Here is a 16,430-nt window from a genome sequence, read left to right on the forward strand (position 1 = left end):
AACAAGGACCAAAAAAGTAGACCACATTACTCCAGTTCTTAGATCTCTACACTGGCTTCCTGTCTGTCAGAGAATAAACTTTAAAATCCGGCTGATGGTTATAAAGCAATGAATGGTTTAGGCCCAAAATACATTGCTGATCTGCTGCTACTTTATGAACCACCTCGACCTCTGAGGTCATCAGGTACTGGTCTGCTTTCAGTCCCTAGAGTCAGAACGAAACATGGTGAAACAGCGTTTCCACATATCTGGAACACACTCCTTGAAAGCTGTAGGTCCACTCCAACTCTCACCTCTTTTAAATCAGAGATTAAGACTTTTGTATTTGCCACTGCCTTCCAATCTTAGCTCATTTTAACCCACTTTAAATTAAAATTTTAATGTAATTTTTAATATATTCTAATTTTCCTTTTCTTTTCTGTTTTATTATATTTGTCATTTTAATTATGTTCTTTTATGCCTGTCTGAATGTTTTTAATCTTTTCATGTAAAGCACATTGAGTTGCCCTTGTGTATGAAATGCGCTATACAAATAAAGCTGCCTTGCCTTTGCTTTGCCTTTTAGGTCAGATCATTCAGACTCTCATGAGACACTAATCAAATAAACAAAACCACACAGCTATCATTCAAATTATTTTTATTCACAAGCAAATAAAATACCTTAACAAAAGTAGTACAAATCTGAATACAAAGCTCTCAGATCTGTCTCGGTCATCAGGTGAGTCCGTGGGTGGCAGAGGATCTCTACACTTTGGAGTTGGGATTTGAAGAACCGCCACAGCCAGCTGTCCCAAAGAGACAAGTTGGTTTTTTGTGGGTGTACAATGCTGACCTTTTGATGACTCTGCAGTTCTTACTGCACATACAGACGAGTCGTACGTGAGGGAAATAAAATGTGGTGATACAATTTTTACAGACAGCCAGCTTGTATCAAACTGCAGATCAGACATTTTCCAAACAGGTGCCAGTAGTTCATGTCAACAGTCGTCTCCTCTTAATAAATTACGTGTTAAAACTCTGCTAGCATGCAGTAAAACTGGGTGGCATTTTTGGAGCTGACAAAACAAGGCCTCATGTCAGCCAGCATCAGTCCTGTGTTGATGGATGGGGGGGGTCACACTTTTCTATACATTATTCACAGTATTTACACCTAGGGTTTGACTTCTCAGTGGATGAAAAGACTGCACTTTTATTCACCCACACTCTTTCAAGGAATCTGACTTAGTGATCCTATGGCTTCACGTGTGCTGTTTGCAATAAAAGATGATTAAAAAAAAAAAAATCTCCTATGCTACAATCATCTTTACGACTTTGCTTCAAAAAGCTGCTTGATGTCTTTGACGCCGTGCTCTGCTGCCACAGCGACGATGTGGTCCAGGGCGTTCATGTGGCCTAGCATCTTCACCAGCTCTTTGATTTGGTCCCTGTTGGCAGATTATGAGTATTAGAAAACAGCATGAACTCAACACACATGATCATAACACAGCTTAAAGTTAATGATAAAAATAAGTCATCTGAGAGTTTATACGCTGCCATTATTTAATTGCACAAAGCAGTCCTGATGATGCCCTCCCATAGTCTTCCAGTAGATGGAGCTATAACTGTTCTCAGGGTCCCCTCTTACTTGACAGTGCGCTTCTCCACATCAGACGTGCCCACAGTGCCGCGGTGCAAAGAGTTGGCCAGGTGGGTGATGTAGCGACAGAGAGGCTCCAACTGAGGAAACGTCTGCTGGCCCTTCAGCCCAGAGAACCAGTGTGCTGGAAAACACTCCACCACCTGAAAGAAGCATAACACAGAGCAGAGAGAGAGTAAACAAAAGCTCTGTTTCACCCTGTTGAGTGAGTCAAAAACAGCAAAAGGTTGACTAAGTGAGCAGTCAACTGTTTGTCGGGTTAAAGCTTTTGGCACAGGGAGAGGTGGAGAGAAGCCAATCACATTGACCGTGCCCACGAGGCTTGTGTTATGAAACACAAACACCTCTCATCAAATTGTCAGACCCATGAGAGGGAGCGAGTTTCCACTGCTCAGGTGGCTACAATAAATTCATGAATATTTTTAGGAACTTTTGGCACGGCTTGCACGGCAAAATGAAACAAAGTGACAGCATGAGTCACTGATTCATGTTGATGCAGTTCTGGATCAGAAAAGTGACGCTCTGTTAGAGATCATAATGTTTTCTGGGAAAGTATTCAGGGGAGACTCCAGCACAATGGATCCCTCTGTCCTCCTGTGTATCCAAAAACACTACTGAGTGTTGACTGGTTTGAATTGAAGCATTTTTTAAATTCAAAGTAATGAGACTGTTGTTGTTATTACAAATATTTGTAATGTGCCAACAATTTGAAGCTAATAAAATGGCCTTTGTGCAATCTAGGGATGTCAATTTGAAGTATTTTCTGTTTTGGAAATGTTAACAATCAATTATCAATGAATCATTAAAAAAAAAAAAATCGTAAATGTTTTCCGTGTCAAAAACAATACCAAATGCCCTTTTTCCCCTGAATCAAATTTTCCTTCACATCACAATGTTAATAACTGACAGTATTAGATAGCTACGGATCGTATTGAGGTATTCAAAACGTTAGACATGCTGAATATCAAGGTGTGGAGCAGGCTCATAAACTCTGCAGACATACAATCATAAAAGTGAAGGTTCAGACTTCAACAAGGGAACAGTTTTCTGACTAGTCGTTCTTATTAAGAAAAATAAGCATATGTGTAAATGACCCTTTTAAAAGGTAAAAGTGTATACAAAAATGTACTCATCTTTATGGTTGAAGTGTCTATTTTGGTGTTTATTGTTGGGACTTTTATTTTGAAGGCTGGGTTTACTGCTGACGCGCTGAACAGCTAATAAAGGTAAACAAATGTCAGCGCTTTCTCAATGAATGAATGAAGGTACAGAGAAGGTTCGGTTAGCGTCCCGCTTGAGATTGGGAATAAGGTATATTTTTCTTTATTGTCTTGGTTTGGTGGGGGGGGGGGGGGGGGTTTACTGATATGTTAACTTTTTCCTTTTAATGACATGAAGTGTGATCGCGATAGCTGCTCACACCTGACTTCTTAGCCCTTTGTTTGCTGAGTCATGGTAGACCAGCCTCGTGTTGCGTCCGCTTTGTTTGTTTGTTTGCCTTAAATGCTTTTCATTGTATCACTGATTAACTGTGTTTTGGGGTGTTATCTCTTATGTTTGGATTATTTTGTGGACTGTAAATTTTAGCAGTTGCATGTTTGCACAGTTTTAACAGTATTGGGATCAATTATCAGGTTTCCGTATTTAAATGCTTTTACCTCGTCTCGTGTTTATGTGATGTTATTGTAATTTCTTTGGTTATGGTGATGTTTACATTTTGTTTGTTTGTCCCGTGCAGCTCTTACGGTGTGTTTGTTTGTTGACGGCACGGAAATTAAGAAAATAAACTCATCTGTTGAGAGTAAAGCCATTCGTCCTCGCTGGGATCGCTACAATATGTATGTGGTCAGGTATGGTAAATGGTAAATGGACTTGTACTTATATAGCGCTTTTCTAGTCTTTCTGACCACTCAAAGCGCTTTTACACTACTCGTCACATTCACCCATTCATACCCATTCACTCACTGATGGTAGAGGCTGCTATGTAGTGAGGGACCATCAGTGTTAGCTATTCTCATTCATTCACATTCACACACCTCTGAACAACAGAGGGTGCAATTCGGGGTTCAGTGTCTTGCTCAAGGACACTTCGGCATGTGACTGCCGGGGCTGGGATCGAACCGCCAACCTTCCGATTGATAGACGACCGACTCTACCCACTGAGCCACAGCCGCCCCGTATCAGGAATCAGCCGGGAGCGCAACCGAGTCAAAATCAGTCCGGCGACAGAGAAAAAAAACGCTTGTGGAGACCTGTCACTCAGCCGCAGCCCCCAGCTGAGTGTCTCTGCTGTGCGCAACACCTTCAGTCAGCTGATTCACATCAAAACATGCTTTTAACTTAAAACACCTCCTTGATAGCTGATTGAAATATAAGACCACACGATGTTTGTTCCACATGATATGAAATCGAAACAAAAAATGTGTTTGAGTAAGTTCTTAATCAATTAATCGATCCTTGATTCATTCTTGACATCCCTAGTGTAATCTGTGCCACGTTTCAAATCAAGACACTCTTCAGGTCAGGGGGAGAATTGAGGGAATAAGAAACAAACATTTACATTTAATGAAAAAGAAATCCAGGGTGTCATGTTCCAGCACTTTGTACTTTACAAGACAATGGATTCAAATCCCATCTGAGCTAAAGAGAGGTGTGTCAGGCTTCACAACATGAGTGAGATGCAACAGGATGCACGTTCGCCAAGAAGGTTTGTTTACAATACCCTAAAAACACATAACCTTCAAAACCAACCACTCACATTCTCTGTAAACTAAAAATAAGCCGTAACAAACTTCATTCATGCTCCCAGATGCTGATGAATGGCTACTGAGATGTATTGACGTACCTTCTGGCACTTGAGGACATTGTCCTCACATGTATCAGTGGTCTGCAGAGCAGAGAGGATGTATCTGTTCAGAGTGCTGTCCACCGCTAGATCCCTCAGACAGGAACTGGACAGGATACCATCCCACTGCAGGATGTTACCAAGCAGCTGTGAACAGAGGAAACCAAAGAGTTAGACAGCTTCAAATCAAAGGGGTCAGCTTTTATGTGCTTCCTATGTGATGTGAGCTACAACAGTCATTCAGAATTAAAAGACATGATGTTAAATTAGTGTTTCATTCATCTAAAAACAACATTGTCTTTACTTTTATGTCAAACATACCTTCACGCAGGTCCAGAACTGCCTCTGGTAGAATAAGTAGGGTCCGCTATTCTTGTTCTCCAACACACTAACAAAAGAAAAACAGACTTTTAATCAGGCATACAAGTTCCACATTTAGGTTGACTAAACAGAAACTGGACAGCCAGAAAACTTGACTCCTCTGTTACGTACTTTTTGGGAAATAGAGGAAGGAAGACATCTTCATCCAGAGTCCGCCTCGCCCTGAAGACCACAGTCCTTAAAAACTCCTGGTAGAGGAAAAAGAAGAGAAAAGGTAGTCATGATGACGACATCCTCCAATAAGAGCTGAAGAAAATAGCATTTTTTCTGTGGGCTGTACCTGTGTGTATCGGTTTTCCCCATGCAGCACAGTCGGATAACCTTTCATCAATCTGTGAATGAAGCCCACCAGATTGGCGGTCTGACTGCTCGACAGGGGATCCCACACTTGCTCTGCCAACACTGAGACATGACCACAAAAAGAGACATAAATAAAATGCGTTTTGTACTGAGCTGCTTTTTCTTACCAAGAAAATATTAGTGTGCTAGATGTAGCTGTGTGTGTAAGTGTGTGTGTTTGTCTACCTGTCAGTTTGGAGAGGATGACCTTCTCAACAATAGCCGGTAACAGACTGATATCCCCGTCTCCCATCTGCAAAGTGCTGTGCTCCTCGAAGCCGTAAAACAGCAAAGACTCGAACCAGAGCATGTACTCGAAATTTGAGCAGTTAGCCTGGAGAGGAAAGAAGGAAATGGTTTTCAGAATACAACCCTCAAATTTAAAGAAAGACACCTTTAACCCTCTGTAAGCCCTAGGAAAAAGTAACGTTGCAGGTATTAAGGCGATCAAAAATGAGCATTGCTTTAAACTGATATAAATATGTCATATATTGATGGATCATTCCAATTTTTTTTTTAATCTTTTAATCAACTTCAGTATTAATGTGACATACTGAATGTTCACTAATATTATAATTAACCCTTTAGTTACGACGTGTTTAAGAGCCAGAGAGAGGAATTTAGGGGAAGAAAAAAACACCAAAAATGGATCAGCTCCTGCATAATATAATGAAAACTGGAATTCTTTTTTTGAGTCAACACATTTTGACATATGTTGATGACTTACAACAACACTTTTTTTATCACTGCATTATTTTTCATGTAATGTCCTATGTTTAAAAAAGTTACGTTGAAGGTCTTAAGGCGATCAAAAATGGGCATTGCTTTAAACTGATATAAATATGTCATATATTGATGGATCGTTCCAATTTTTTTTTTAATCTTTAAATTAACTTCAGTGTTAATGATACATACTAAACATTCACTAATATTATAATTAACCCTTTAGCTACCACGTGTTACAGTGCCAGAGAGGGGAATTTAGGGGATGAAAAAACACTAAATTATTATCTCCTGTATAATACAATGAAAACTGGAAAAAAAAATTTGGGGTCAACACATTTTAACATATGTTGATGACTCACAACAACACTAATTAAATGACTGCATTATTTTTTATGCAAAGTCATGTTTTTTATCAAAAAGTCACAATTTTGGCCTCAAATTGACCAAAAGTGGGCAGTCTAAACTGTTATAAATATGCCATACAATAATATATTTTTTCAAATTTTGAAAAAAAATCTTTCAATGGAAGTCATTCATCACTATCAATTGAAACAAATTTTATTTTCAAAAGTTTAACCCTTCATATGCCAGTCTGTGACTGATCCTTTGTTATGAAAAAACCCATGAAAAGCGAATGAGCTTTCTCTATAGGTTTTTGGTTATAATTTGATCCCCCCTACACACACACACACATTACTGTCACCATGCACATATACATACATCAATCTTGAGGATCAATATCAACACACAGAGACCTTCCTTGGTTGAATCTAATTTCAAAATTGCATGGAAGGCTCCAAAATGTAAAACTATAGCAAAAATTCCCCAAAAGAGCCAAAAAAATGATAATCAAAACCTACATGAAGTTTGGCCCACAGTGGAAACATGAAAAGTGGTTCATTCAGCTGAAAACCCTGAACATCATAGATTTTGAAGCCAAACCTACAATGTCAAAGCTGTTTTGAAAAAAAATATGATTTTTTCCTGCAGAATAATGGCATTCAAACTTTGAGTGTTTTATGCTTTTAGGTGGGGATTTAATCAGGGCATTTTTCCCATAAGGAATTCATTACTCCAATTTTGGCTACAGATATTCCCACACACACAAAATAATTTCACTAAACACACACATACACCACTTCCAGACATCTCAAGGTATGCAGTGAACTCAAAAAAGTCTGAACCCATTTGCCCTTTGGTACTCTAGAGCAGGATTTGTGCCCCTAGTGGACAAAGGGAGAGTAGCATGAATTTGGCAAAGGGATGAAAACTAAGAAAATGGCGCAATCTGCTGTTCTATGGTAAAAATCCAAATTTTAGGTCCCTGTGGTTTGGTTCACAACAATGAGTAACTCAGAACCTTTTTTTCTGATGTAGTAATTCCAGGATCAAAAAACGTGGTTTGAATGGGTTTCAATGGCTGCCATTTTTGGCTTAAGAGCACGAACGTTGGTAAAATGAGTACACTGGAGGACATTACACTTACCAAATCATATATGTAAAAATTTTGTAAATTGACCCAAATAACTCCACTGTCTTTAATATCATGCCCCAAGCTTAGAAAAAAACACCAAAACACAACAGGCAAATATTGCGAATGACCAAAAATGGGCTAAGGCTTACAGAGGGTTAACACCTGAAACACTTGTGTTCGTCTCACCTCCAGAGGGTTCCACGTGATCAGCTGCAGACGGACCAAAGGGTTAAAAAGTTTGGGGAGGCAGAGGCCGATGTAGGCGTCTCTGTAGCAGTCGGCGTAATCTCTCCTCCACACTTCAAAATGAGACTTGATGTAGTCCAGAGAGTGAAAGTCCTCCACCACGTCCTCGAATGCTTTCTTACACTCCCTCATGATGCGATCTGGAAGAGACGTAAGGTTTCAGTTACACATTAAGTCACAACTTTCCATTTTTCCTTTATCATGGTAGTCCTTGCAACAAGTTGGAGCTGTACCTCTCTCCATGTTGAAGCTTGTGATGTCTGTAGAGGTTTCCTCATCATCAGATGATAAGCCTTCTTTGTGCTCTGCCCGCTTTCCATTCTGCTCTCTAGCTTGTCGCCGCCGAGTTCTGCATCCAACAACAAGCACAAAGTCAAAGAGGGGACAACATTACAGCATGTTTTTCTGCATGGCATTGAAATGACATCATCAAATATCTACAAAGTGAACTACAATCAAGACATTCATTGCTTTAAGACGTGTATAAGAACACAACCTACAGGATCAGTTTGTTCATCCTTAAAATAATCTCATGCATGGTCAACATGTTCACGTCTTTTGAGAACCAATGAGCTTCATACCGTCTCGCTTCTCTCTCCGCTATCCTCCTCTGACGACTGTGCTCCTGGTAGGCCGTGCGATCTCGGCCAAATGAGTCTAGATTAGGAGCCATGACAGCTTTATCTGCAAGAGACAGGAGCCATGCTAGAACCGGTAATGACACGCTGAGACAAGCTAGAACTTAAGTCTTATTCTGCAAATTTAACATCTCAGATAACAGAAGAAAGTTTTAAGTTAAAATGTTACTATTCAAAATGTACTCATTGATCTAAATGGCCTAAAAGTAGATGACATAGGAATATAGGAGTTGTTTAAGCTTCTTAAAAGAGCTAAAATATGAATGTAAATCTTTGTATATATAAATATAACAACAGAAAGGAGACATCATATTTGTGAAAATTTGTTTTGGTATCATTCATTCTCTAGTCACTTACCTGTCTGCTACCTCCCACATGTTACAATGAAGTAACAGGTGATGAGCCACTTACAGAAGGATTTTATCTTTACTTAGTGACTCAATGACTGAGCTGAGTGACAAGCACCCAGCTGACTGTCAGAATCAGCCGCTTAAGAGCAGCTGATAATCAAACATTTCACAGGTATGAACATGCCCACTCACTCAAAGTCACACCTTCATTAACCTTAATCTCACTCATCAGGGGATTAAGATGGGTAGAGGGGAACAAGACAGGAACACTCACACACACATACGCACACACTTTCTCTCTCTCACTCAAAAGAACTAACGAGGCCGTTCAAATAAATCATAAAAACCTTCAAGATGGACTGACTTGAAAGGCTTGCAAACTCCGACGATTCATCTTTAATATCATCCTGTCTTCTCTGGACAAGTCGTGAGGCCCGGTGCCTTAGTAACTGGTGCATGGCAGCCTCCAGCTCCAGGACAGCAGGCACCTGAAAGATATGATGCTTTCTGTGACCTCTGACCCAAACAAAAAGCGGGGCTCCGAGTCACGCGGACGTCTTGCTGGAGGGACAAGAGGAGCATGACGGACAAAAACAATACTGGAACCAAGATATTGCATGAGGCGGGTGAAAACTCAGTAACATTTGAAAACTTTGTATTTCCTCAATGAAACTCTTTAAGAGCCAATTTTTCATGCTGGAATATTAGTGCAAGAAAACAGTTTTTAAGTTGAATAAAGTACAAAGTTTTTACCCAGCATTAACAATACAAAGTTCCAGTCTTGCTGATAATGATGGTGTGGTTTCCAGCACAAAGCGCTGAGCACTGAGAGTCATCTAACGGGGTTTAAAGACACATTAGAGTGGAAGACAGATGGCAGACCGGGTCTTTGTTTATTCCATGTGCATGGAGGGGCCTCTCTGCTGCTGCAGGATCAAGACTGAATTAGCTTTTTGGGACATGCATTTGAAACACAGCTGCAGGCTTTCAAAAATAAAGCTGAATTCAGACATGATTTCATTTTGTTTAAAAGAACTAGACCCATCTTTGTTGAGACTATATTCTTCTTTATATACTTGGTTCTGCAACAATATTAGGCTCTTGTGCAGCTTCAGAAAGTGGATTTCATTTTTATAACATGAATAATGATAAGTAAGGACTTCATATCGTTCAATCAGGTCTTTGAGTCATTATGACTAGGGATGCACCGAAATGAAAATTCTTGGCCAAAACTGAAAAACCGAAAATGAGGAAACCAACGCCGAAAACCGACGCACCGAAGTAAATTATTATGCCAATTATTAGTAGTGAGTAGGCCATGCATTTTCTAGGCCATTAATTGGCAGACACTTGAAGCTAGTTTGTATAGCAGTTTGAACACACTGGGTTAAAAGAGCTTAAAGTTATAGACAGAAATGTCAAAAATGTTACAACTGTCCCCGGTCTCCCCTACCATTGCATTTATGGCTCTGACTGTGTGCTAACCTCACTAAAATCAAGGATCTCATTGAACATATCAGACAATGAGGGTACAGTTGTGCTCATGAGTTTACATACCCTGGCAGACTGTATGGTTTCTTGGGTAGTTTCTGTTGTCTTTATGATATAAAAAGAGTAAACACAGTTGTTTGATAAAAATGTTGCTTCATCCAACCACTAACCATGAGTGAAAACAAGTTTTTCTCTTATCATTCATATTCTCTGAAAAATGGCCCCCCAAAAAAAATCACAAATTCTGCCAGGGTATGTTAACGTATGAGCACAACTGTATATGCCCCGCATCTGGCTCTGTTCTCCTTCTTGCACTGTGCGATTCTCCGTCTCCAAGCAGGTTCTCTGCATCCATCGCGGCCTGGATCATAAAGCAGATCAAGTACAGTCGCAATGAAGTGCAGAGGATCCGTATTGATCCCAGTGAAACGTGTGCTGACAGACTAAAGGCTAAATTCCACCAGATCCGTGTCCAGTCCGTCTCCGATCCGTCACGGCACCGGATCTCATAGGTTTCTATTCTAATCAATCTGTTAACTTCCACTGGATCCGCTCCATTGTGTTCCGGCTGCGTCTCTGATCCACCAGATCGGAACACAAACGGATCAGATACGCAGGACTTCTATTTTTGCCGGATGCTGGATCACGCCGCATCAATTCAGCACAGAGCAGATGGAGCAGGACAGGAAGTCAGCCCGGTTAATTTTCAGAATAAAACACTCTGTTATCGTTAGATTGTTTTTAACTTAACTATGACCAAAAAAAATGTCATTTTGAGCAGAGGCAGGCCTGTAGTCATCAAGTCAGAGGTTTTCAGAGGACCAGAAAGGCAACATGGATGAGGAGTGGAGGAGAATCCTTGATTCAGTGATTGCTGTGGGAAAACCTCGGTCACATGACTCCAGCTGTCCGGCGGTCCTGCTCCGTGCTGCGTTCCGAAGACGCAACCGGTGGGTGTAGACGGAGAAGAGCACAGACCGGACACGGATCTGGTGGAAGTCCCATGTAAGAGTGTACTTTTCATTGTTTTCACTCCGTGGACCGCCTCAACCTCTTTGCTTAGAAAACGCTTTAGTGCTGCAGTTAAAGGAAGAACGGATGCAGACATGTTGGCCCTTATCCAGACAAGCGCGTTATGGCCGCGGTTTTTGCTTGCATCATTACAACATCCTTTTTCGGCCGGGTTGTTTCGGTGATTAAAGTCTCAGAAAAGTTTTGGTGGCCGGATTTTCGGTGCATCCCTAGTTATGACGTATTCAGTCTCTTTTTGAGTGAAAAAAGAGCCGCTAATTGAATGTTGCTGCAGTAAGTTACACTAAAAAAAACTGTCAAATGAAAACAGTTCTGTCACATCTGTGAAATACACAGTGCAAGACTTATTTATAGCCCTGTAGACTAGCTTTAATTACAGCATGTAAGAAGTTAACAACTTAATAAAATACAACATCGCTTTGTGCGACTTCATATCTGACAATACAGAACTCTTAAAGAGATTCTCGGTCTCTTTTAAGTTCATATCAAGTGGTCAGAGATCACACAGACACACAACAGAAAACAGCTAATGAGACAGCAGACAACTTCTCCCTTACCTTTTCACTGAAACACTCAAGCAAGTCTCCAACATACCCTCGCATCTCTTGCAAGAATTTATATTGCTCTGCATTGTCATTGGACGAGCCCTCCAGCTGCTGTATGCTGCTCTCGGAGGCAGTGAGGTCTTCTTCGATCTGTTTGAAGCGCTTGGCGTTAGCGTTGTGGCCTGCGTGCATCTGGCTGAGCCTGCAGACACACGACATACAGGGAGAGACGGCAGGGAGGAGTTAGATAGGGAGATACAGCTAGTTGAATCATAATTACTAACACACACTGCACACATTAAATATAAAAAATAAAAAAAATAAAAAAGAAACAGTCCACTCTTGTACAAACATGACATGTGAGGGGGATAAATGCAGCCCCCACTCAGACCCTCACATAGCCTCTCTGGCTATTAGATCTGTGGATAACTTTGTCGGGTCTCCAGGACCACAGCACACAGACATGGCAGCACCTGAGCTCAAGACCGATATTGCCGCAGTCTTTGACTGAACCTACCTATCCTGCAGGCGTTTCTTTACCAGATCAATGGATACCGGGGTTAGATCACTAACTGGGGCCCCGTAGTGAACAGAGCCGTTGTCTGTTCGGCCTGTTGGCTTGCACGTCTGCGGCACAACGGTGCTGTAGGTGAACGGCATGCTGTAGGAGGCGCCGTACGGCTGGGTCTCGTAGCTGTTCTGGTAGTAGACTGGGGTTTCCTCTGGCTGGCTGCTTATGACCTACACATCAGAAACAAGGGACACAAGTGGGAATTACTTTTGATTCAATGAGGTAACAAGGTATGGTTATCTGCATCATTATTCATCTGTCTTTGATTTTTTTTTTATTAATCACAGTCAATAAAACACCAGAATAATTTGCAAAGTTAATCTAAAAAGATGCCAAAATATTTAAGCTGGAATGGATAATACTTTGCATTTATTCTTAATAAATTATTGACAGATCAATACAATTCCTTGTGACTTTAAGTCAATCGTCCAATCATGAAGTCAACTAATCTTTTTGGAGCTACGGCTCAAAACGAATAAAAATCTGTGGTACTTAAAGCAACAAAAGCCAAATATGATTCAAAGATATCAAAATAAAAAATACATATGTAAACAAACTGTTTACAAATATCTTGACATGCTGTTAAGACAGTTTACCTGTGGTATGCTGATTCCTTTCCTTATCTGCTCCTGCTCCCAGCGGCTCACCTCTTCATCCTGCCCTGTATCCAGAGCCTCATCATCGCTCCCCTCAATGCCTGCACACGACACAGGGATGTTACATTAAAGTATTTAGTTTTCAAACAGCAGCCAGTGGCCAAGAGAGGTGTCAGTGCACAACTGTTTCAGGGTACCTATCTCCTCAGCGATCTTTTGTCTCTGGCTTTTGTTCTTCACTCCACTGAAGCGTATCCTCTTCTCTTCCTCGTCTTCATCGTCACTGGCATCCTGGTCTTCTCCTACCATGCGTTTCTTGGGCGTCTCTGTCTCGACCAGAGGAGCTTCACCTCCCAGCTCCCTAGCCAGCTGGCGGCGCTTTCTAGCAGCGTGGATGAATGCTGCGTCGGGTATTTCACCTGGAAGAGAAAAACAAAGTGTGATCTGACTACTTCATGAATTATGTGTTTATTGTTATCTCTTTATGAAGTTACTTCCAAGATTAGCTAGGGAAATACACAAAACTATCATAAAGTAGAAACTGGCTCTTGACAGAAGTGTTGATATAAGTATTATAACTTTTGTGGAAGCCTTCCCTGTTGAAACTCTGAAGAAGCTTCTAAATTTGGACATGTGCAGTACCTGGTTTCAGGCTGCCGAGGGAGGAGAGCGTATTGAAGGATGATCCAGCACTGGTAGATTTAGATACTTGGCCGTGAACCTGGCCACCTTGACTCCTCGCCTCTTCCTCGTGCTCTTCAGCACTGTCCACCTCCATTTCTTCCTCCCCATGTTCACTACCCGCTCCGCTGGTTACTTCCTCTTTGATGGCGACTGCAAGCTGTGGAGCAGTATCTGGGTAAACGGGACACAGAGAGATGTTAGCTGGGAGAATAACCATTTAAAAAACTTCAATTGGATTTACATTCAAACCATTGAGCAGGTAGAACTGGATTTCTGCACTTTCCCATCTAGATAACCCAAAAGCATTAGTATTCACAGACATTTATGGTGTTTTAGATAGATCATATTTAGGGCATCTGAAGTGATCATTAACAAGTTGAGCATTTTACTGATATCTGATTTTTGCCCATTTTTCAAAAGTTGTATCAGTACTGTCAGGAATTTAGAATGGCAGGTCTCAGTGAACAAACTATTAAACCATGGCATAAATATCTCACAGTACATCTGGAGATAATCTTCAACTTTCAAATTATAATACGTTTAAGAGATGACTGATAATTATGACATAGTACAATCTTTAAACCTCTACATATTTCTAAAGATTTTTCTATATTGATTTTAATATTTTTTTATTATTCTATTTATTTTCAACTATTTTTTTATTTTGTATTATTAGCCTACTCAGTTTTATTGATATTTAATTGCCATTATTATCTTCAACTTTTATCCTTACCCTTTGTTGTACTGAATTTCCCTCCCAGGGATAAATTAAGTGTTTCTGATTCTGATATTTTAACTATTTATATTCTTGTTATTTTCATGTTTAAACCTATTTTCAATAACATATATTTAATTGTTGTATGTGTCTATGAGTATCACCTTCAAATTATTATTTTGTAAATATGTAATATGTTTTGCCACTATTTTTTTTAAACCTGTTTCTTGTTTTCAATTGCTGTTGAGCACTTTTAATTGCTTTTGATTTGTATGTGAGTTGATGTATAAATAAAGCTTGGTTGGTTGGTTGGTTCATTGATTGATTGATAGATGTGGTATAAATTTAATTGCTGATGATGCACTCTCCTCAGATCTACCACCATCTTGTGGTAAGGCTTCATATCTTACCTTCAGCTTCTAAAGCATTTATTGGTCTATTGACACTGTTAAACAAATTATTTTTGCTAATTAATTATTCAATTTCAAGACTCTGTTTCATTTTGTCCAATTTTTTTGACACATGTTGCAGCTGTAAGGTTAGATGGAGTTCTTGTACTGCTAATGATAATAAACAATTAAAGAAAGTGTAAAGACTGTGGTTTGTATTTACCACTACACCCATGTATGTGTGAGGTTTCTGGGGAAGGCTACAGCTGTGTCCAGTATTAGAACCTGAGTTACCCCGTATAGATGGAGGAACCTGAGCCTAAATCCTCAAGACTATGTTCTGAGACTGACTGTCAGAGAGTATGAATTTTAGAGGGAATTTCAGTCTGTGAGGTAAAACCCTGTCAGTCAGTGACTTAGGATCTTTCCTCACCGGATTTGATTTCTTGTTTGACACTTCCACCCTTCTCCAAATCCTCTTTGTATTCCTTCTTCAGCTGCTTGACGATCTTCTTGCTGTGGTTTGATTTCTTCACTCTGAACACCTCGGATCCTTCTGTTTACAAACAGGTTAGCAAGGGGGAAATGAGTGGTGAGTTATCCACGCACATGATCATCATGTGGAAGGTAATGGTCAGAACAGGATTACAGAGAAAATACCACTTATATCTACAAAGGTGGGAGTCATTATTAAAACGACTTTACTATCATAAGGTGGAACTAAAGAGGAGGCATTAACATTAACACTGAGAACTGTCAATCCAGCACGTTTTCTCCTGCTAACGTTAACCGGCTAGCTAACATAGCATTTGTTGACAAACCTTCATCATCGACGAAGCTCAGCAAGCTAGCTTTGGTTGGTGGTGCAGGCACCGTGAAGGTGGGTATTTCTTTGACTTTCTTTTCTTTCTTAATAGGTCTAAATGTGTGCGCACTAGCTAGGAAGCCGTTGCTGTGGGCATTATCCGTGCTGCCCGGTGCTCCGGTCCCGCTGGTACTGGACTCCATGAACGGGATTTCCTCCCCGACAGGCCCGAACAGGGTCGGCGCGAGCTGCTGCGGCTGCTGCCGACCCTCCTCCGGTTCGTCCTCGTCGGATTCATTCCTCCGTCGAAAGTTAGCTCGTTTCGCCTTTTTGAACATTGTGTTTCTCTGCTAGTTGCTGAAGTGCATGCTGGAACGCAGGACACCCTAAAAATGTGCCGCAAGCCGAGAGAAAGTGGATTCACAATCCCGGGCAGCCATTTTCTGTCAGAAACGGCGTTTCTTCTTCGTTTTCAAAGTTAGCGGGAGAATCTGTGTGTTACTGGCTCATTACCGCCACCCACTGGTGGAAAGTTGACTTGCACCATTCATGGAAATTACAATGGAAGAAAACAAAACATGCAAGAATTTGCTGCACTATTAATTATTTAACAAAGTGAATAAAATAAAAAATAATGATGTACAATTATTATACTTAAATTGTAGGAATATCACACTATTTGTATTCTTAATTTTGATGCTTTAACATATTTTATTACTATTTTATTTTTGGTGTGCATTAGTCTCTATTTTATTATTATTATTATTATAATTATTATTAATTATTATTATTATTATTATTATTATTATTATTATTATTATTATTATTATTATTATTATTATTATTATTTTACCCTAATACGTCTTGCCATTGTTTTATTTCTGCTTCTTTCTTGTTTTTCAATGGCTGTAAAGGACTTTAGGTTGCATTTGATCTGTATGAAATGTGCTATATAAATAAAGCTTGA

General features: G+C 40.1%; 1 protein-coding gene across 1 annotated transcript; it reads right to left on the reverse strand.

The window, feature by feature from the left end:
* Positions 1-620: 620 nt before the first annotated feature.
* On the reverse strand, positions 621-15,932 carry paxbp1 (PAX3 and PAX7 binding protein 1). The gene is made up of 18 exons (XM_034683535.1): positions 15,480-15,932; positions 15,092-15,214; positions 13,513-13,725; positions 13,068-13,289; positions 12,871-12,971; positions 12,221-12,444; positions 11,716-11,905; positions 9,000-9,123; positions 8,229-8,331; positions 7,881-7,996; positions 7,588-7,787; positions 5,388-5,535; positions 5,143-5,264; positions 4,974-5,050; positions 4,803-4,869; positions 4,482-4,628; positions 1,625-1,779; positions 621-1,424 (listed from the first exon to the last, which is right to left on the reverse strand). Exons 1-18 carry the CDS (start codon positions 15,799-15,801, stop codon positions 1,304-1,306), a joined length of 2,775 nt encoding a protein of 924 aa, XP_034539426.1. The 5' UTR covers positions 15,802-15,932; the 3' UTR covers positions 621-1,303.
* Between the last annotated feature and the right edge of the window lie 498 nt (positions 15,933-16,430).

Source organism: Notolabrus celidotus, chromosome 5 (genome assembly GCF_009762535.1).
Source record: "Notolabrus celidotus isolate fNotCel1 chromosome 5, fNotCel1.pri, whole genome shotgun sequence".
In the NCBI taxonomy this organism is placed as follows: Eukaryota; Metazoa; Chordata; class Actinopteri; order Labriformes; family Labridae; genus Notolabrus; species Notolabrus celidotus.